We start from the raw sequence: 23,586 nt of genomic DNA, 5'->3' as shown, positions 1-23,586 counted from the left end.
TACCACAAACAAATAAATAAATAAATAGCATCAGGACAGTATTAGGCATTAATAAGGTCTCTCTTAAAAAATGCAAAAAAGAATGTGTTTATTAACATATTGTACAAAAAAAGAAAAAAAAAAAGTTTTTTTTTCCCCTTCGGCTAAACAGAACATAGATAGAATTTTTCTCTAAGCTACTTACAGCTAAAATCCGGACAAAACCGCACCAGATTACATTTCCTACTTTCCCTGTACGACATAGAATTTGGTCTTAAGGTACAAGATCGTATTGGAAATGCAGACTGCTTAACACAAGAACAAAACTTACTAGTACGTTTGCATGTTTATGTTGCATAAGATAATACAATCCATCTGTTGGAAAAATGCTCACTGAATATTATATCTGGCTTAGCAATAAACATGAATAGAAATCAAGTTTTCGATTTTTTTTATTTTTTATTTTTTTTTAAATCAAAACCTGGATAATAGTGAGACTTGCAAAGAAATGTGCTCAGGAACCTGAGGCAAATTATGCATGGTAATGTTGGAGTCACTGAGAACAGTTAACACAATGTAACCAAATGTCAACTGGAATATTTTGCAGTAACTTACCAAAGAGGTCTGTGTTTAATGAATATACGAATGCTTGGTTTCTAAGTTTTCAGCTTCAGATGGCGAAGATTAAGTGCTAAGGGTGTTACTGTAAACGTTTAAGTGAGATGAACATCACTGATTTTCTAATTTTACCACATGGCTTATTTCAGAAGAAAACAAGCACCACTTACATAGTTCTCCTGCAAGTCAGTAAACAGTCATACACAAAAAAATCAAGACAATTTGCTTCTTTGTTTATGCGCAGGATATTTAGTTTGGTTTGCAAAGTATTAGGAGAATAATAAGAACCTCCTGGCAGAATACCACAACTAAATTTCTAAAAAGCCACTCGGTTAATCTCAGTGTTGAATCTAGCTGTTTCAAATTATTGTAATGTATAATAACAGTCTTATTGACAATATAGATGCACAGAGCCAAAAAAAGCTAGAAATAGTGGCCAAAACGATGAACTAAGAGCCAGCCCGAATGACAACAAACATCTGGCCATTAACTGAAGAACGGAGGGGTTTAGGAATGCAGCTGTCTGTGGTCTCCTCCAAGTTCCAGAGCCATGAAATACTGCGAGGATTGGCAAAAGCTGGATGCGAAGCACTACTCCTGAAGATAGTAGGTCCTAAAATGGAGTCAACGATCAGTTCATGGTGGAATTTCAAGATTTCTGTGGTCAGAATATATTCATTCCAATGGCCTCATAATGTACATCAACAAATTAATGTTGTATGGATGTCATTTCAAAGCCTACTGAAGACGAAGAGCCATTACTGAAGCCATTAGAGCACAGATGGTTCAAACTATATGCAGATATTCATACTTGCATTTCTGCATTATAGCTACTTTTTTTTTCTCCTGTTGAACTGTAATGAATTGTCTCATAATCTATTCCATCTTCTTGCCATTAGCAGGCTTTGAATGTTCACAAATAGGAGCAAAGAACTCATTTTCCAGAGCTTTAATCACACAAAGAGGGAATGCCTAATTCTCTAAATGAAATGGTCTGTGATCACTGAAGCAGAGATTTAATATATCACGGCAAATTAGGTAGATTTTAATAAATTACTTATCTCTCTGAATACTTTACATATGCTTATAAAGAAACATAGCCTGTTTGCAAACAGTGGAAATCCACAGCCTATAAAACCCTTTGAAGAAAATGACAAATAAAAAAGTAAATTAAAAAATGAAATGTATTATATCCTCGTTCTCAAGACACAATCATTTTGCAGCACTGATTCACAGCTCCATTAAAAATATCAATTAAATCCTTCATTGAGATTGGTTAAAAGCTAGGAAATTAACTTTCTAAGCTAGACACTGGTTATTCAGATACAACAATTCACTGTATGTTTGATATAAGTTCTAAAAGTGACAGAAAACAAATGAAAACGCAGTTGCCTGTCCCCACAGCTCAAACTATGTGAAGCAAAATCTGATACTTTATGGCTTCTTTTTGTGTTTTGACAGATGTTGGCTGAAAGTAAATCTTTTACTGTATAGAAGAATGATTGTGGCTGCCCTCCCCCCTACTTCAAATCATGATAATCATAAACAGCTGATTATAATGTTAGTAGAAGGGCAAAAGTTATTTAAAAAAGGTTGCAGTAATTTAATAAGTCCTGCAACTAGCCTCATTTTTTATATTTAATTGATAGGAACTGCATGCATCAAAGAAAACACATACTGAGATTTAATGTGCATAAAATGGATATTAGCATTTTAAAGAGGCAGATTAACACATTAATCCAAGTAATTTTCATATATTGCTTTTAATAAAATCTTCACAGTATAAAATTCTTAATGAGGCTAATCACAGGCATTCCATTTAGTGGGGTGATTAGGGATAACATAAAAGTATTTTTAATCAGTTTTCTGAGGCTTATGGTTTTTTTATTAAAAATTAAAAATTTGACTTGCATTTTTATTACTGTTTTATGTAGGAAAAAATGTTGAAAATGCAAATAAAGCACATCATTCAATCATGTAGGTATTAATTATTTACAAGACGTTGTCCATTGTGGAGAGATACTTAGCCTTAGGGGGGAAATATAAAAACAAACAGACTGAAAAGTATACAAAACTTTACAACTACAAATCAAGAGTCCTTCCCGTATAAATTATACATTAAATATATCGTACGAATTACAAAGATCTCATCTTTGAAGCACTATCAAGCATGTATTTACACTGGGAGAAGGAACTGCTGTAGGCAAACTTTCCTTTCATGCCTCCTAGTCATCTTTGCATTCCTCATAGACTGAACGCAGTGCATGGAGGGCTTCCACTGTTACTTTGAGCTTTCCAATTACTGCACTATCATCTTCTGCATCAAAAACTAGAAAGAAAACATCAGAAAACAGCATTAGTTAGTTTCATTAAAGGCTTTAGTTTTGTTCTGATAATTTTGCTCAGGATTTGGACAGATTAAAAGGCACCTAGCATACGCTTAAAAAAGGAAAAAAAAAATAGCTTCCAGTTCTGGCACTCAGCCCTATACGATTTTGAGAAAGATCTCAGACAGCTTTCATATTAAATGTAGTGGATGGTGCTCAGCCTACTGGAAACTCAACACTCTAAGTACTAGAAAGTACATCAGTAAAAGTATTTTGAAGTAAAGAGAACTATCTGTATGAAAACTGCCTATACAAATTGTTTATTTTTCATAATACATAAACAGATGTTCAGACTTCAGAACCTAAACTGTTAAATACATGCATGTATGCTTATAAATACTAAGTAAAAAAATATACTAATGAATACATTTTGTACAGTGTATATATGACCAGACCAAATTAGCCTAGAGAGTTATCAGTATTTAAATAGTAAATTGTTATTTCCATTTGGTAAAATGCAACATTATTTTAATCTCAGGCTTCTACGTGCTGTAAAATAGTGAAGTGTAGACAAAGATGGTATTTCCCCTAGCCTAAACTATTTAACTACCTTCATCTTTGTGCATGCATGTTTTAAAGTAGTATTTAAAAATTTTATTTTACAGAAATTAGCTAACATGATTTAAAATCGCTCTCTTCTACAGTATCTATGCAAGCCCTGAGGGCCATGTTCTCTGCTGCTTTGATTAAAAACATGCTGCTAACAGTCAAGAATGAGGTTCCTTCCCAGTCCTGCATAAAAAGTAATGAGGCTGCCTAATGTGACTCTAGGAGGAATTTGAATAAAAACAAATAATCTTGACAGCACGTCTCCTCAAAGCAAATTATACAGAAAAGAAATGGCAAGGTTATGTATTTATGAAATGGACTGGGATAAGTACTCTGGGAACTTGCAATGATAATGCGTGCTTCAATGGCTAGGCTGCTGGGACAGCTCAGAATAAGTTTGGGGAAAGAAAAACCATCATTTACTTTGTTGACAGAGCTATTAGAGGACAGATGAGATGCTATTCTTACAGATCCAAACCATTTGGTATATCCTTAGACAAATCATTCAGTGAACTGTCAACTTAAAAAGCAAACTTCAGAGTGCATACATACATATATATATATGTATTTAACTTACAAGAACAGTAGGGTAACTACAGCTGATGATATCAGAAAATAATATTCATTCAGTTTTCTCCATTTTCTATTGTCATGTTATCTCTGAGACATATATATATCAATCATATGCCTTTGTATAAGCTCCTTTTCATCCAGCTTCTTGCTTTGTTAGCCTCCTAACTGTTTCAAGTTTCATATAGGCCACTTCCACCCAATTAACAATAAAAAGAACAAGATATGAACAAGGTCTATGTTTGCAGTCCTCAAAAAGAATGAAAGAAATTTAGGGTACCTAACTTTTAAGAATAATTAGAATGGCAGCAGACTAAGTCCCCTCTGTCTAGGTATATTCTTTTGCCCTCAAAGCAATATCCACTTCCGAAAATGTGTATAGTATTATTTAAGAATGCCATTTGTTGTGCCACTACACAGAATTGAAATCTGGGTATAAAAGCATCCAGATCTTAAGAACAGGTCTTTTTACAATGATTTCATTCAAGTAAATGGATAGATATAGTCTACCTTTGCCATTATGCGACATATTTTAATGTAAAATTCATTTTAATTCTCTGAATGCTCTAACTAAAAGAAAACATGCTTATGGATGCAATAAAAAAAATCTAAACTGTACAGTGAAAAAAAAACCACAATATATACAAATCACCTGCCAATTATCCTTTGTGTTTAGTACCTCTTTGGCAACATTATACATTATCTTTCTCATATGGATTTTGGGAAACAGAATATCCTAACCTACCATTTATTGATATTGATAGTAACTGTCAAGCATGAGTGTCTGCTTTTTAATTATCAAACAACACTAAGTTTGGTTTATTCCAGGAAGGGGACTTCTAGTGTAGTGAAAAAGAAGCCAATAGTTTTTGTTTGCCGTTTTTTTCTTTTTTTTTTATTTTTTTAAATCCTCTGTATAATTTCTAAGCTTTAGTAGCTTCTTACTGAAAAACAAATCTAGCATTTGCAGTGATGGGAAGAAGTGCGGGTAGGAATAAGAGTACATGTATTTCTATCTACTACTATTATCACTTAGATATCACATACATAAAGTAAAAAAAAAATTGTTTGAATATCTTCTGATTAGGAGAAGAAATGATCCTCACAATCCCAAAGCAGCTGACATTACATAATAATTACCTAGAATAACTAATACTAAACAACTGTACTTTCTGTCTTAATAATCATCTCAGATGACAATTAAGAGTTTTAAGAGTTGTGTGAAAGGTGACTTTCAAGGGTACAAAATTAATTTACATCACTAATCAATCTTATCAAATGGGAATTACGACAAACGGGCCATAAAATCCAGAACAAAAACAATTTTCCATGGCTGTGAAATACCTTTTTGGAAGAGATGTGCTTTTGTATAACTACTTGGAGAAAAATTATTGGTGGAGAAAAGATGAAGTGGTTCAGCCACAGTAAGAACTGCATCGAATCTGTTATTTTTCCAGGGTACAGAAATTTGATTCTTCTTAGAATTTTCCTTATCATGTTCCCAGAACTTCGACGCATACTTTCAGTAATTTAGCTACAGGAAGGATGTAAATAATACTTGATAACCCTGTCCCTGCTACATTGGGGCTGAGGAAAGGCTAAGCCAGGAGGATAGTTTTGTTAGCTGTCTATTAAAAGACCAAATAACCTTCTCTAGCCTTCTTATCTGCTTTATAAAGATGTTATCACAAAACAGAGGAAATGGAAGATTCCACACCTCCTACTCACCTCACCATGCTTTAATAAATCACAGTGAAAGTTCAGTCACAGTTTGTTACAGAATAATGCTTACTAAACTGACAGACCTAACAAAAGCCACCGGTATTTCATTTTGCCTCAAATATGTTTGATATGGAGGATGCAATCTTGAGTTACTCTGGGGATCATAAAATTACTTTAAACAAGATAAAGACATTAGCAATAAAGAATTATTGACAGAAGCTTTAATAACAAAATAATACGTATTTACAGTCTTATTGGATAAAGTATGTTTTACAAAATAAAGAATCATAACAAGTAGACATGTCCTAAAAGTTCTTAAATTTTATGAACTGATTATTATGAGCTGGGAATGCTGTTTTTTCTTCAAAGCATTTTTTAAGGAATAATAAAATTACAGGTTTTGAAGACTTTTTCAGACAAATGTGGTGGCCATTATAGGCCATGGAGGCCATTAAAGAACTTCTTGTTCAAAGTCAAACAACTACTTACACAGCAAAGCTTGCAGAGACAAGCAGAAATTGAACAAATAATTGGTGGTTATGGAAGGTTACAACAAATTAGCCTCTAAAACTTACCATCAATATCTTGCTCAACGATGTCCCTTTCCTTCTGGAATATCTCTCTCAAACTGACATAAGCAAACCCAATATCTTCACATTCAAGATCCTGTTCATCTTCTGGGGGATCGGTAACCACTGTAAATAGTAGACTAAACATAAGAGAAGATATATTTATGTTCACAAAGGGTTGAAAATTATCTCAAAAACACATTAAAAAGGTAAAAAAACAAAAACAAAACAAAAACACTGGTGAACTGTTTTTACCAGTTAAACATAAACCAGATCTCTATTACTGATGTGCAACATTTTCCATGAAAACAATAGTTTGAGAATCTTTTTTTCCCAAAATTTTCCCTCCTTCTTTAGCATTATTTATCAATACTAGAAGAACAGATAGAAGGACAGAGAATAGTCTAAGGATGAAAGATTTTTTTCACATTTCAAACTCCTAGGTTCGTTTAGCTTAGCTATTGAATAAACTGTTCAAGTCACTTAATTTCTTTACATCTTCCCCTGTTCATTAAATCAAGATTGTACCTATGTGCTTTCAGGAAAATTCATTTATAATCATTTCAAAATAGTGATAGCTTTTCTGTGTTTTTTGGTTTTTTTTTTTTTTTTTAGATTGCTGACCTTGCCATGCAAATCATTTGATGTGAACAATTAAATGGCAAAAATATTCATTTTAGATTAAACATTACGTTTTGCTGGTTAAAACCTTTGACAGCAAAATTGGTAAGAAAAGATCAATTACTTTCATTTAGTCATAAAATGAACCTGTATGATTGTTTGGGCTTGGATACAGAGCATACTTATGAAGTAAAACTTTTCATTTGTCCCCGGTTACGGTGCTTCTGTTTGCAAAGCAAGCTTGGAACATGTTGGATTCTTTTTGGACTGGACTAAACTAGACTGAAGATGTGCTCCAGGAGTACCCCTAATGCGCTGCACTGAAAATAGACAGTCAGTCCATGGGATCAATTTGGAGTATTTTGAATTCTGAAAATCGTCCTAAGATCTATGTACTGTGAATATCAGACCATTAGCAACAACTGCTTTGCTCTAGAGATTCTCTCTCCCCCACTGGTCCACACTACTTGATTATGCAGACCCAGTAAATCCTAAGCCATGCATTTTCTTCTCTTTATAATGAGTGGTGTGAGAGACGTAAGTATTTAAGACAAACCATATCTAGCATTTCCCTGATATCAGAAATACTAACCATATTTAATGAAGTATTTCCAAACACCATGTGCAAAGTATTTAGCTGAAAATTACTGAGAGTTTTCACACGTCATTCAGACACTTGTCAAGAACACTGTTCAAGTCCGGAACACATTCTACAAAACCGAACAGGAACCTAAAGGCAGTTCTCTCAAAATAGTACCTTTCTAATGCTGTATTATGCATTCCCTGTTTCAAGTTGTACCTTACACTGCCATTTGTCCTGTAGTCATTCTCTCCAACCAATACACCTCCTATTTTACCTTAATTGTTCCATTCCTGTTTTACACTTTAGACACCAATCAAACAAAACTAGCCATGAGCACAGCCTGGACACAAAGGCCTTCGTCTATTTATCATCCTGTTTAAATGCAAGCCTGTTTGTTGATCCCAAACATCTAAGCCCAACAACTATATAAAATATTTGCATTTCTTCTGCGAACTTAAATTACACTCATTGTACCCAAGTATAGTTTTACTTTTAAACATATAATTACAGTATTGTGCTGGAGCTGACTTGAGTTAGTGGCTTGTGCTGGGGCCAAAAGCACTGAGACTGACAAAATGACAGGAATTCTGATTTAACTACTTTTTTGGTATATCTTGGCAATATCGCTAAAACGGTGAATGCTTGTGAGCTTTACAACCTAAAAATGTTCCAATAAGCACAATTCCAAAGGAGTAACAATCAAACTGCACAAAGTTTTCCAAGTCTATGGGAAAGACTATCTTAGACAAATTATAATCAAATCTTCCTAAAAGCCTTTAAGCATAGTAACAATGACTGCAATCTGCTTTTATAGCATTTTGGTTTTGTTCTGGCTTTTACTAAGAAATATTCATTATTTTGATTGTTATATATTTGTTTATGGCTAAAAGCTGACATCTGTTGAAAGTAAGTGTTGTTTAAAAAAAAAGGTTCTAGAGACAAAAAAAAAAAAGGAAAAATATCACAGCTATTTCCAACAGCAGGTGGCTTGACTGAGTATAATAGATCTAACTCAAGATTTTTGGCACAGAGCTAAGGATGAGCAAAAGTGCCCAAACTCAATCAAAAAGGAAGAATTATTGAAGTGTTCAAGATAACTATTAAATGAAATAAAAACAATTTAAAAATTGTAACAAAGCCTGATAAAACTGTTGTCAATGTTGTATCAAATTAATTGGAGAAAACAGCTAGACAATGATAGATAGGGGAAATAGTGCTGGATTAATTTTCATCTTTTAAGTGTACCAAGTGAAAAATAATCATTGCTTCAAGCTTAAAAATATGCTTTACAATTCAGCAGAAAAACCTGAAACAAACATTGTTATGATAGCACTTAAAGGTGTTATCACCAGCAGGGAATTTAGAGTGCCTGGGAGAAGTTGCGATGTTGGCAGATTTTGGTTCCAATTCTTTACTCCAGAGCTCAGCCATTTTTAAGCAGCAAGGAGAAAACCTTGTATATTAATACAGTATATTAATGTGAAGCTAACACTGTACGTGTATTCTATACTCCTACGATATGGATGCATAGCTTTAGCTACTTTGGTGAACAATGACTTCATACAGTCAGTTTCTTGGTGCAGAAATCATTTCCTACCAAGAAACAATACACCTGTCAGGCTCAGCCTGGAAACCTCTCGCACAAACCTGTTCACTCTTGTTATCACAGCAGGGTGACTGTTAGAAGAATGGATTCTTCCATTCTTCACACACATCTCTTTTGACACTTGTCAGATGAGTATGTACTATACCACCAGGTCTGCAAGTACTGCAAGTATCATCTGGCACGAGGAATCAGATAAGTTTCTCTCTATGACCCAAATTTCCACACTCTTAAAATGCTGAAAGGTAACAGATGAACACAAACTGGACAAAGCATAAATGCAATTGGATTCCAGTTATCTTAAATGGACTGGCTCAAATGCCTCCTTTTACTACCTGATTTAAAGACTTGAACATGGAATTACATTAGGCTAAGATGATAAAATAACAAAAAAATACTAATTTTGTACCATCCCATTCATTTTCACAAGGTTTTACAAGTACTATTTACAAGTACTATAGCTTTCTAACATAAAAAAGGAATATAAACTGAATATAATACAAAACCAGAAACAAAACATAAAGGCTACCCTTGTCACACAGCAGAGCTATAAGAAAAGGCAAGCGTTCTGACAAAACTTCCATAGTAATGATAAAGACATTGCCTGTCTGAAAATGCAGATTAAAACACAGACGCTTGTCAAAAGAGAAGAGGCATCTTTGTGCTATGCAACAATTACCAATCTAAAAAGGATTTCAAGAGTCCTCCAAGTCTCCTACTACCTCATGCTCATGTATTTTAGACTTTATATCATTCTATTTAGCACCATATTTTCTTGATTATTTATATTGCTGAAAACACTTAAGGTGTTACATACTGAATATTCTTGCATTTCCTGCCAATAAAGCCATTTATTCCAATACGGAACCAAAATCAACATTAAAAAACTACAACAACAACAATCACAATTATTCCACATGATGTACAATTGAAAGAAAAAAAACTTCTTTTTAGGAAATCTTATCTTTTAATGAACAGTAAACCACACTCCCAATAAATAAACATACTTTCCCATATAAATGCCACGTCAATATACATTTATTTATTTGTAAGTATAAAGTTAAAGAATATAAAGCTGTGAAATTCATTATTTTCATTGTCTAGCTGGCCCCCAATTCAATTATAGGACTAGGTTATCATCCAGAGCTCTGGCTTAGCAGTAATTTTATTTATTCTACTCAAATCTCTCTCTTAACACCTGAGAATATTTGTTTCAAAGGATATCCCTTAACATAACTCCTTTTGGAATAAAAAGCATAGCACACAAGGTATCTGTGTATGTTCTAATATGGAATCAATCATTATGAGTATCATTTCTAACAACATTTGTGACAAAAAAAAAGTTCACCTGAAAACTTAAAACATACACATAATACACTAACTCTGCTCCTATAATCTGGCACTGTACAAACACCAATAGAGTGTCAGGCTAAACCATGTGCAGGCAATTTTCAGTGATATTTATATCCTTGATAATTTGGTCTCCTGATCTTTAAAGCATTAGTTTAGTTCAGTTCCTGTTTCAGCTGAAAAAGCTCTGATACTAGTTTGTAAGGCCTGTGATAGAAAACATGTGCTGAAGATAGAACTAGGTCAGGTTTAAAAACACGCAGAGCTGAAAACGTTTGGTGTAGAAGAACCTTTTCATAAGTTCTGTTTCTTGGTGGTCCTCGTGCTAGGCTAAGGCAGAGAACTGGACTACTGATGAACTTTCTGCCTTGCTGCTCAGTCAACACCGAATTGAAACTTCACCACAGAACAGTTTATTAGAACGTTATCTACATTAGATCTGGTGAATATTTAGTATAGATACCTAAGTATTTATTGGTGAAATTGCAACCTACAGACTAGCTAGTTTCCTTCACTAAACTATCCCCAAGGGGGAAAAAAAAAGTATTTTATCCTCGGTATCATAAAATTCTTAATATAGCATGTTATCCATTTTCCCATTCTGTATGGTAAAGCAAATCTTTTGCTTGCTTATAGAATGAAGACTTTTTTTTTTATATATATATAATATATTTATCTCCAAACCTCAGAATGCTTTGGTGTGATATTTCCCATTCCCACAAAGATCATTTCACGGTTTTCCCTGCTACATCTTGGTAAAATCTGTTAACAGGCCAAAGCACAGAACTCAACTTTAGAAAGGAAATAGAATGAAGAGGGACCACTCTCTTTCCTACTGCAGAGTGAATCTGTGTCTTGTGAATAAACAAGTATTTTAAAACAAAAACAAATAACACCTATACTTCAAACACAGTCAGAATGTATTCTCCTCTTCTGCAAATAAAATCAACTTTCAAATTAATAATTGTCCCATTTTGATTAAGATTGACCTTTAAGAGTAAACAGAATCAGTATTTGTTATTCATTTGCTCAAAGGAATGTGCATGCTATCTCAATCAAAAAATCTGAATAAACAAGCTTATTATTATGGGCTCAGACTAGACTAACCTATACTCTTTCTCATAAGTATACATACAATAGCTGACTACTAAATCAATTTTTATATAGGTTCAATTTATATATAAGGCTTTTGGAAATTCCAGGGCTAAGGAATACTTTCTGAAGCTTTTATACTATTAGTTCTTCAAATTCAGAAAGCAAAAGATGTATTACTGTGATATATGCGCTTTAAAAGTTCATTATTGATAGAATGCTGATGACAGAATCTCTCTTTTGTGAAACATGACTTAACAAAAAACAAAACACAGCACTAAAACAACATTAAGAGAGATTGCAATATTCCACGTCACACAAACCTATTCAGGGAAGAAATGATTATCAATCACCACATCAAAACATAGGTATAATTCCCAGCTGAAACAAAATTCTCTCTAGTTCATTAGTTACGTATTAACTTCTCTTGGGTATTTCCTCAATACAGTCAAAGAACAAGGCAAGCCAAATGGCAAAAAGTAAAGCATTCTTTATAAAGACCTTTTATGGAGTTTTTCAGCACTAATATGTACCTGTCAGCGTTTAGATCTGGTTTTTGAAGTATAGACTTGAGATACTCTCTTCTTGCACGATTATTTGCCTTATCCACATGTATCACTGCAAAGCAAATTGGAATTAATATAATTAGTTACCGCCTGTTTTTCATCTTCCAGGAGAAAAAGCGTGAAGAAAAGAACAAAGAAAAATAAACATTTCATTCCCTTGTCTGAAAAGCAACAACGCTAGAATCAAATTTGAAAGGTCATGTGATCTAATGGCATGTCACCGGCAGTTTTATGTGCACACTGTCAGAAAAGATACAAGCAGCATCTAAGCATGCCACATAGCTGTCATTTTCTGTTAATGGCAATAGCAGTCATGATTTTAAAAGCCAGTGGTCTTTACCGCTTTGTATTTGAAGGGATTTAGCGCATTTTCTTCCACTGAGGAAGCTAGTGATAATGATAATGTATGGCAGAATGCTTGTCCTTTTTGACAGCCTCAGTAATTTAATCCTCCTTTCCTGCCACAATATTTCAATAAGAGAAACAACTAGACCAATGGACGGAAGAAAATCCACAGACCGGGGAGTGTGAGCACATGCTCTAAAAGCCTCTTATTGTTTTAATTTAAAATAAAAACATGAGGACCAGTGTTTAATTTTTGTACCATTAATATAACCTAGAGTGAAAAATAGTCTAGATTTGGACAAACAATAAAATAATACAAAACAGGGTTTTAGGAAATTTGTTAAGAAGATTTTTGGGAATCTTGTATTAAGCAAGTTGCTTCTTTTCAACACATGGTATCAGCCTACAAGTATTGGAAGAACTTAAACTACTGTGAAGGATTATAAAAAATTCTGGATGTGAAAAACAACATTAAAGGAATTACACTTTTTTTGTTTGTTAATAAGAAGTTAGAAACACAGCTGAAAAAAAGTTACTAGGACAGAAATATAACTCTTTGGGAAATAAGTATAGCTCCTTGGAACATTTTGCATTTGTTTTAGAGAACAGGAGGAGGAGCTAGAAATTTGTCTCTCTTTTAATTCCAGCATCTTTATTTCCAACATGGCTCACTCTCCTCTAGTTACTCTGTCACTGCAGGAAAAAAAAAAAAAGACAAGCTCCACCTTTCTTTCACTCTGCACATCATGTTAAGGTTTCTTTTCCTATGTGCTGACAGAATCTGTTATGAATTTCATACCCTCCTCTACTATCCAAAGTAAACTTATTCATATAAACAGAAGTTATTACCACCAAGGATCAGGGAGTATCGGAATATAGGTATACAATATAGAGATAAGAAGGCTCAAATTAACTCCTTGCAAAGGGATTTACTGGTGGTCATATCCCTATCAAAGTCCTTCTAGGAAGCACATCGTGCAGAGCCACTGTTCTTCCAAGTTGCTCTAAAGCTCCTCAACTCTTACCTGGTCAGCAAAACCACTACTAGAAATCAGTGCTTTCAGACAACAGCCAGGATCTGAATCACTCAATGGAAGGAACCTTTTTTTCTAACACCTTTTTCCCTACTAGCAGAAAGCAAAGCACTGGTGTTCCATCTTGGAATCCTTAATTTCCACCCATAACACTGTTACTTTCTTGGACAGGTTAAAAAAAGCTATTACTGCCATCTGCTCTTCTTTTGGGTATGTGGATGACTTTCCACATGTGCTCCTCTCATGTCCAAGTCCTCCTGGGGCCACCACAGGAAGTGATGGGGAGGCAGCAGGGAGACAGATGGACAGCCGAAGAACTTCAAAGGAGCTGTCACATCCACAGATTCTTCCCTTCCCCATAAGCATTCCAACTGGAACTTCCTAAGTTTACTAATCGTGTATCTAAAACAATTTTAAATGGAAGTCTATTTACAAACCTAAAGAATTTGAATTCACTTCAGTCAGTGGAAAAAATCAGACTAGCAAGTAAAACATTCAGCACAAGAACTCCATTCAAATCAGGAAAAATGATTAACCGCAGTGAAAAGAAACTTACATTTTTAGATAATGATGAGTAACATACTTTCATATCACCCCTTACTACTGCTTATAACACTGAATTATAACATTGCTCCAAGGCGTGGAACATCTCATATTTCTGTCCAATTAATTGCAAAAATCATCCAAAATTAACTTGTGACAGTTTGCATCTAAAATTATATTTTTTAAATTTGTCCTAAAGAAGCACTGAAAGATTAAAATGCCCCTGAACCTCGTTAAAAACCACTGCAATTCTAAACATTAACGTAGCTGGATGTGTTACAACATACTTTTTTCATAATTCACTTTCTAACAGAACTAAATGAGACTGTTTTGAAGCAGAGGTTCATTGCAATGATGGAAAAACGATGTCTTATACTGTGTTGAGCCTTAATGGAGAACAAGAATAAACACCAAGAAGTACAACTATGTTTCTGATACCAGGCCTTTCATTTGAATTATTCTGAAGAAACCATCCATTTTTTAGAGTATGGAACTTCAGAAGTTTATTTTCAATGAAAATAAAACCCATCATCTTCCTCCCCACATTCCCCACTCCCTTTGGTGACCTTACACTTGTACTTTGGGCTGTCCAAATAACCACCTGTTCACTGAGAAAGCTGTCTGATTAAGTAACTCATATAAAATCTTTGGAAGATTTTGTAAATTTTTCTTCTGCTGCTGTCTGTTCTCTAGAATCATTGCGTATGGTAAAAATGACACATCTCAGATTTTCTGTTACCTTCTAGTAGCTTTCCTGCCATCTCAGCATTTTTGTAGTTAAATCTTCATATTTAATACAACATGAATGCTTTTTCTTAACATGTATGAACTGTCCTTACCTTGTTAATTATGGTAATCGTGGCTTTTACAAGAAAAGTATTCCTTTTACTGAAATTGAGTCCAATATCAACAGATGCATTTTTATACAAGTGGTTACACTTGTTTGAGCTTTGTTTTCCTGAAGCAACTTATGTTTCCCAATGTTTTTCAGACGGTGAAACTGCTATTACATTCAATTTAAAGTTATCTATTGTGACATGACTGTAAGTATTTTCCAGCACACAATTTTAAAGTACATGAAAAAAATAAAATATGAATGCATTGCTTATAATGATCTCTAACACTTTCTAACATCATACACAAATTAAATCCTATCAAAGATGTGAATCTTTTATTTATTTATTTATTTTAAAATAAATTACAGGACAGAATCATGGCGTAAGCACAATTTGGGAAGTTCCCTTTTTCTCTGAGTTCATGGGATTAGGGTGTTTGGGAGCATTCTTGGGTATTCTGATAACTCTTAACAGCTCCTCTCCTCAGACAGTATGGCCACCAGTAGTTACAAAACCTAACATTAAGGGAAATCAAGACTTATGCAGTATAATCCTAGAACATATATCTATCTCTTCCATTCAAGTTTCTGTTTCTAGACCTTGGAAGAAAGAAAAATGATCTTCTAATCACTCCTAGTCAAAAAGTCATAGTCAAAATAAGTAATTAACGTCAAATTACATGCTCTAACAACTTGTGAAAAGGGAAATTCATAGGGTCTTCTCTGTCCAGATAAATGTAGATCTACTCTATTGTTTTTCAGCAAGATTCCATTAATCTTCTGGTACATTACATATGAAGCAATGAAAGTGAAGGATATGTAAAAGGTATAGAAACGATACATCTGGTTTTTAAACAAAGAATCTAATGGAGCCTTCTGTATCAGCTAAGACATGTTTAAAACACTCAAGCTGCTCAAGTAATAAATAATAAAAATATTTTATATATAATTAATGATTTCTTAGGTTACTTACGGATTTACCATGTTTTTATTTCTATACAAAATCTAGAAGACTATCAGTTTCCTTCAAATCTCAAAGTAAATTTCTTTCTCCTCATGCAAATCTCATTTTTATTAAATAAAATATTCAATTAACCTCAAATATTAAACATACTCAAATCTAGCTAGACATAATAACACAATATTAGACAAATAAGAGATGCAGTAAAGCCATAGTAAACACACGCAGATTTCATTACTACTACCTTACTAGCTTTCCAACTGATATTATCAAAAAGCAGATGTTTTTTTCCCCTATATGCAAAACTAATCTTAAGTAAAAATTATATAACCAATTATCTAAGCAAATCTCTGCAAATAATAATCATGTTAGTATAACGCTGCAGAATACAAGCCATATAACCACATTCTGATATTTGTTTGTTAGGCAATTTTGAAGTTTAAACATTTCTACAACACTTGAGCAGCAAACAGAAAAACCAATTATCAAGCCAAGTTTTAACTAGCAGAAATAGTATGATACAGCATTACCAGTTCAGAAAGCCTTATGAATTAGGCTCATGAATTAGCCTTATGAATCAGACTTTACAAAGCATAATAGTGTCTTCCAATATCCCAGACTGAAATACATTTAAGTTTCATCATTGTCTTAAGAGACTGAAATTTCATCTTGTACTCATCTCTGTCTCTACTTTCCCACTTTCAATGTATCTGCTCTAAATTGGCTATGTTTTGCTAGTTCTACTTTGTGGAGTTAGTACTTAAAAAATCTAGTTATTATGCTTAGATCATACCAAAAACACACAGGAATCAAAAGATTGTGCAAGAATTTATTTTTATACCTCCTGAATGCTTCTTATATGCAAAGCAATGAGAACTCAAGAATGATGAGAAATTGAAATTGTTAGACAGCTTTCTTTTATTGGCTTATGGTGTTATTTCAATGAGGTTTTACAAATTTGATTTCAGTAATGTCTTCCTATCTAGCACATTTGGAAAAGTGTTTACTGCAACTAGCAAGATGAGCATTGTTAAAATAAAAAGTTATTTACCTGATGTCTTATCTAATGTCTCCTATATGATGTCAGAAATCTCATATTTTTAAATGCAAGCAGGCCTCAGTGAAGGAAATTCAGTCTGCAGTGTTTTCTAAATAAAGCCATACGACTGTCTTTCTCAAAGTTACCAAAATTAACAAAATATTGTGCCCCAGCCTTTATATTCTCTCTCAAATTTGCAGTCACCCTATGGTCAAGAAAATGCTTGCTGTGGCTTGACGCGAATCATCAGAGTGTGCTTGCAGCCCAGAAGACCAACTGCATCCTGGGCTGCATCAACAGAGGCAAGGCTAGCAGGTTGAGGGAGGTGACTGTCCTCCTCTGCTCTGCCCTTGTGAGGCCCCACTTTCTGTGGCCTTCAGTACAAGAAAGACATGGACCTGTTAGAGCAGGTCCAGAGGAGGACCACGAAGATCATCAGAGGGCTGGAACACCTCTTCTGTGGAGAAAGGCCAAGAGAGCTGGGGATATTGAGCCTGAAGAAGAGAAGGCTCCAGGAAAACCTCACTGCAGCCTTATAAAGAAGATGGAGAACAACTTTTTACTCAAGCAAGATAATGATAGACAAGGGGAAATAGTTTTAAAATGAAAGAGGGGAGAAGATTTAGATTAGATGTTAGGAGGAAATTCTTCACGCAGAGGGTGCTGAGGCACTGGCCCAGGCTGCCCAGAGAAGCTGTGGGTGACCCATCCCTGAAGGTGTTCATGGCCAGGTTGGATGGGGCACTGGGCAACCTGATCTAGTGGGTGGCATCCCTGCCCATGGAAGGGGAGTCAGAACTAGATGATCTTTTAGGTCTCTTCCAACCCAAGCCATTCTATGATGCTATGAAAAACCAATGTATTAGTATTAAACATTGCTAAATAATTCCTATTTCAGAAAGTTCTTATTAAAGGAACACTGAATATTCCTTAGTGATGTTCTAGTCCAATTACATATTTTCTCTTTTGAACCGTTTTCGTTGTACATGGTTATGTGGAATGCTTTTCTTCTGCTGTATCATCACGTACCAACAGAAACATCACTTCCTCATGTTCTTTTAGAAAGAATACATAATTTTAACTTTATATACATCTAACCTAAAAAACTACAGGCTAACAGGATGTTTACATATATTGTAATGTTATCACTTCATAGAGCAGCCTACTTCAACAATTGATTTTATACTTGCTAATTGCAACCCTGGCATTTCTAAAAACACTTGTAATGTTTCCTAAAATATCCAGGAGCAAAACAAATACAATTAGTACACAGACAAATCCAACTATAATATAGAGGAGATATTGACGGGCTTTTCCAAAGACAAAATTTAAGAGAGGAAACAAGAAAGATATTATACTTACCATTGCTATAGTTATAGTGAACCCTCTGACCAATTGTTGGCTTTGGAAGTGACACCGGGGTCTCCTCTACAACTAAATTGTATAATCTGCACTCTACAAACAGCTGTTGTATTGTTTCATCTGCTGCAATTCGTGACTCAGTAAGACCAAGCGATATAATTTCAATCCGGATTTTTTCAGTTGCCTATTTAAAAACAAACCACAAACACAATAAAATATTTTTCATTTCTTGAAGTGTTAACTAAAACAAATATACATGTATGTAAATCACTGGGTATTTTGTATGGTTAACATTGCTTGATTGATTTTGACATAGACACAATGAGATTCTAAAGCCGCAGGGTTTGTAGTCATGAGCATCACTGCAACAGATACTGATTTATTTTCGGTGTTGAAATACTTTTACAATAGTCATACTCTACTGGAGAAGATTAAGTTAAGGATATCTGCACGTATAAATGATATCTGAACCACAGACTTCAGTTACTGTTATTTTTAGCTACACAACGAAGTCTTTTGTATCTTGATCCTTTAGTTGCTTGAAACAGTCTCAGCAATACCAGGTATCAATGTTTTCCCAATGAAAGAAAATCATTAGACGTGGTGCCTACTGCAGACTATTCTACAATTATTTCGATAAAATCCATCAAGTTATGAAGTACTTAAGCATGTAAAGTAACACTGTACATACATGGAACTCAGTTTCATATACTCAACTTTTCTAGTAATATCAAATATTACTATTTGATACTTTTTTGTAGATATGTATATGTATATGTACTTTTTTATAGATATGTAATTACTATTACATATCTATAAATATCAAATAGCAAATATCTAGTAATATCAAATATCAAATAGTAAAATCAATATCACATTGAAAAGGTAAAATTAACAACATGATAATAAAAGTAATATCCCAATTGGTCTTCATCAGAACCTTTTATTATATTTTTTAACTATAATGACATTTTTCTATTGCTCATACGACGTTGTTTCATACCACCCAGCAACACCTGTATTATTTGCATACATAGAAATTTTAATAAATTTTATTGTATTTAAATGGAAGTGTCACACTCGACAGGAGTCACAAATATTTCCCTAAGTAACTCTGTAAAAGAAAGAAAAGCCACTATGGTTTCAAAATTGGAGTACATAGGTGAGCATTCAAAGATGAGACTCTTCAAATAATAAAGAGCTCCCTGCAGTTCAGAAATGTCAAAAAAATTGAGTTCTTTTCAAGTTCATAACTTTATTAAAAATATTTCCCCTACTTGGAAATATTCTGACAAATTTTTATGGTAAATATAAAGCATTGTAAGTAAAATTATATTCAAAAGATCAGCTTTCTAGATTCAGTTAGAACTGCAAATCAATATTCTAATTTATTATGGAGATAGCTTGTGCTTTTCCAAGCAAATTATATAATTAATCAAACTGAAAAGCAGGTGTATCCTACTGTAAAAATATCCATCATATAGAACAATTTCCATTGCTGTCAAGCCCTTTCAATATTTGATGAAGTAATTTTACCCCCTCCTTTCAAAAGACATTTCCTTTTATTATGTATCCTAAGACACTTTAACTAAAAACCCAAATCTGAATATTTCAATAAGGTTGTTTTATTATTCAGTAGATTCATGGAAATTTTACTAGGATGACAGAGAAAATTCCACACCATTCTGTCTCCACTAATACAGGTACACGGCTTCAGCTGGCAATATTACTAGGATTAGCATAGAATGATGAAATATTTAAAGGAATTTTTTTTTTTTTAAATCTAATAAATCAAATGACTGCCAAATGTCATTAAAGTGATGGTCTTTGACTTGAATATGCTTTTCATATTCAAATTTGAAAAGAAAGAGATGAAAGCCTAGAAAGGTTACTCAGTTTCAACTAATAACCTCAAGCACTCTACATTCACATGCATAAAAAATGAAATTGGCTCCATTGTCTAATTTTACTTCAGAAACAACTCCTTTTTTCTTGCACTGAACAGATGTATGAGCATCTGTATTTAAAGTGATATGCCAAATGGTTTTGTCCGCCCCAAAGTATTTAGTAGTTATGTCAAACTAGTTTGTACACAGACAAGTAGTTTATGAATCAAGTCCAAATTCAATATCCTCTATCATAAAGTATTTCTTTTACATAACTTAAAACTTGTTTGACATATTTAACCCTTGTAATTGCACACTGTAGGCAAAGAATATTACAGTTTTTCTAGGAGGGCAGAATAAATCAAGTATTGATGGCATTTTGTTAACTTAGAAGAAAACAAATAACTGAGTCATGCTATTACAAAATTGCAAAAAAAATACTTTAGAGCTAAACAGTCAAAAATATTTTAAGGTCTGGTTTTATTAATCTTAAACAAAAATACAGCATAAATAAAAGAGAATACAAGCTCATTAAAAATATTTGCAAATAAAAATACAGAACTGCTTAAGAGCAGCGAAGCTGTATTTCACTACTAATATAAAAATGGTCATATTATGTAGCCACGGTGAAAATACGTAGCATCCAATATATGATAGGAATTAATATTTAACAACCAATTACACTTCTGTGATGCATAGTGAATTCTTTTCTTTTCTTTTCCTAAGGTTGTCCCTCCCCCCCTTCCTCCTCCAACTTGTTCTTATTTATTAGGTACTATGCAAGTGAAAATGGATAGTTTGTCTAGATCAATTACTTTGTGCAAATAATTCTATTTTGAGGTGAATACAATTATTCTTTAAACTTAATATTTAAAACAACAATTTAATATGATTTTTCCTCTAACAGAGAGGCTGGAGGTACATATAAAAATAGAGAATACCAAATGCTTTCAAAGAGTGGCTCTGAGAAACTGGTTCAGGGCTTTTATTTCAGGTCAGGAAAACAAAAAACAAAACATGGGAAATATTCTTAGTCTGTGGAAATATTCTCTCTTCCTGTGCAATTCAATATCGACTATGTGTAACTAACATTAACTAAAGATTTGCAAGAATCACTGAACTCATTCAACAAACTCTGGGATTAAGTCAAGTACTAATGCACTGGACATTACACCAGAATTTAAGTCCCAACATAACTCTTCTAATTTTTCTGATGTCTGAGATTAATAAAGCTTAGTCTATTTCCATAGAAAGTCGACTACCATATTCAAGAAGATGTATATTCCATATTCCAGTTTTCTTTTTGGTCACGATATTTTAAAAAAAGTTTGCGCTAGTCTTCAGAATGTAGTAACTTTTCATATCAGGATCAACATCCTCTACTTATGTGTTTTCCCTGTAAGTGTGTAAATGTGAGGAAAGAAAAAGGAATGTTACTAGGTCCATTCTTCAAACAGACGGAACTTAACCTAAGTGCATGCACTTTAGACTCTCCCAAAAAAACTGGGGCAAAGAGGTCTCTCCTTGTTCAATAGCTCTTCTAGAGTCAGACTTACTGGGAGGAAGGGAAAGGCACGCAGCTTTCCCACAGGATCACTGGCCTTTGCTGTGTGCTAGGAGGAGAATGCAACACTACAAGGTTAGCATAGTAACAAGGTTCAGTGCAATTCCATCAGCTCTTTCTTGAGCTATGAATACACTAAAGAAGAAAACTATTTGTGATAATTTTTGCATTAGCATGTCTCTGCTGCCTTTTTTTTCTAGAGCATAGCGTCCAAAGTGATCATTTTCAGAGCATGAATTTGTCTTTAGTATCTTCAAAGGCATGAATTACTTGCTACAGCTTGAGACAATTCTAAGATTGAATATTGCCTCTTCTACGCAAATCTGTCACATGCCCACCAATTCACTGTATTTTTTTTTTTCCAGAAAAGACCATTTCTAATTCAGTACAAAACTCTAAATATTTTAGAAAATACTATGGTACTGAGGGATCTGAAGCTCTCCAACCACAACCATACACCTGAACTTTTTGCACATTGCTCATAATACTAACTTTCGATCAATTGAACAATATATTGATTGACTTTCTTGCCTTCACAGGGCTTGCTACCCCAATCCTTTCTGAAGAATAAACATAAAACTGTACAATGTTACTCCTGAAGACAATTTATTTTCTTAACGTTTCTTATTGCAATTTGCCTGCAGCACTGCCTCAACTAAGAGTTTGTAAAGACAAACTGTCTCTGGGAAATAATAAATGCAAAAAAAAAAAAGCAAATATATCTGGACCTGTTTGACCGCTAAGATATAAACTTCCTTAACTGATAAAATGAACAACAAACATCAACTGGATCAAATCTCAAAGCCAGTTAGCTTCATATCAATACTAATTTGTCACACAATTACTTAATTCAAATGCTTTGTAAACTTAAAAATACATTTAATTTCGCAAGCAAGCATGATCCTTAGGTAAATAAGCATAAAAGACAGAAGAATTCTCAATTTAAAGAGCTGTTACTTTGTACATTTCAGCTACATTAATACTCATCAACATTTAAGCTACAGAAATAGGATGAAATAAAAAAAAAAAGCAGTATTATGTAAAAATACACAAAAACAAACATGACAGGATTCCTGCTTTTATATGCATGTATTTTTCTTTATGCAGATCATAAACTTGATTTCAAAAATAAAATAAAAAAAAAATCTCTATTTGAAAGTTAATCCATTTAGGAAAAAAATGCCTTAGTATGGGAAGAAGGTATCAGTATAGCATTTTCATTTGCTAAGAGGGTAACTACAGTGACAGAATATATCAAAGTGCATATTTTTAATACAGTTGTTCTTTTTATTTAGAGGCTTAATACATAACATTTTATACTGTTCTCCAACCTCCTATTAGAGTATCGTATGGGGACCATATAGATGTGTATAAATGAATGGAATTCGATTCTCTTTCATATTACCCATAGCATTCAACAACTTCTGCTTGGTGATATGTTGCAGCTAATCAAAACTCAAGTCTAGTTTCAAATCCCATGCTACGCTTTTTAGACCTCCAATTAGAAAAAACAACAACTTATTTCTACTTGTGAAATGGCCGTAACTTACTTCCATGTCAATGAGCTCTGATAAATATAGTCTCCCAAGTGAGAACTGAGGAGCATTCATATTCATAACCACAGTAAACATTACCAGCTAGGTTAAAAATGGCTCCTGTTGATGATTTTCCTATGAGCTTATATACTCAGCCTTAAGTCTTTCTACTTAATTTAGCATTCTGACTGATTAGCTTTAATTGTTACGGAAAAAGTAATGTGTTACCTTTACTTAAGGTAAAGGTAGAGTCTTAAGAGACTTAAGACTCTG

General features: G+C 33.7%; 1 protein-coding gene across 11 annotated transcripts in view; it reads right to left on the bottom strand.

Moving 5' to 3' along the window:
- Window positions 1-413: 413 nt before the first annotated feature.
- Window positions 414-23,586, bottom strand: part of RPGRIP1L (RPGRIP1 like) — a 75,177-nt gene continuing 52,004 nt past the window's right edge. For all 11 annotated transcript variants that reach the window (XM_067004516.1, XM_048075323.2, XM_067004519.1 and 8 more), the window contains 4 exons: window positions 18,329-18,512; window positions 12,177-12,261; window positions 6,401-6,534; window positions 414-2,926 (listed from right to left, as the gene is read on the bottom strand). In XM_067004516.1, the coding sequence (XP_066860617.1) occupies window positions 2,823-2,926; window positions 6,401-6,534; window positions 12,177-12,261; window positions 18,329-18,512 (507 nt within the window). In that variant the 3' untranslated portion in view covers window positions 414-2,822. The remainder of the gene's footprint in view (window positions 2,927-6,400; window positions 6,535-12,176; window positions 12,262-18,328; window positions 18,513-23,586) is intronic.

The sequence above is a fragment of the Anser cygnoides genome, chromosome 12 (assembly GCF_040182565.1).
Source record: "Anser cygnoides isolate HZ-2024a breed goose chromosome 12, Taihu_goose_T2T_genome, whole genome shotgun sequence".
Classification (NCBI taxonomy): Eukaryota; Metazoa; Chordata; class Aves; order Anseriformes; family Anatidae; genus Anser; species Anser cygnoides.
Note: the sequence above shows the minus strand (reverse complement) of the source record. Positions and strands in the feature narration are given on the sequence as shown.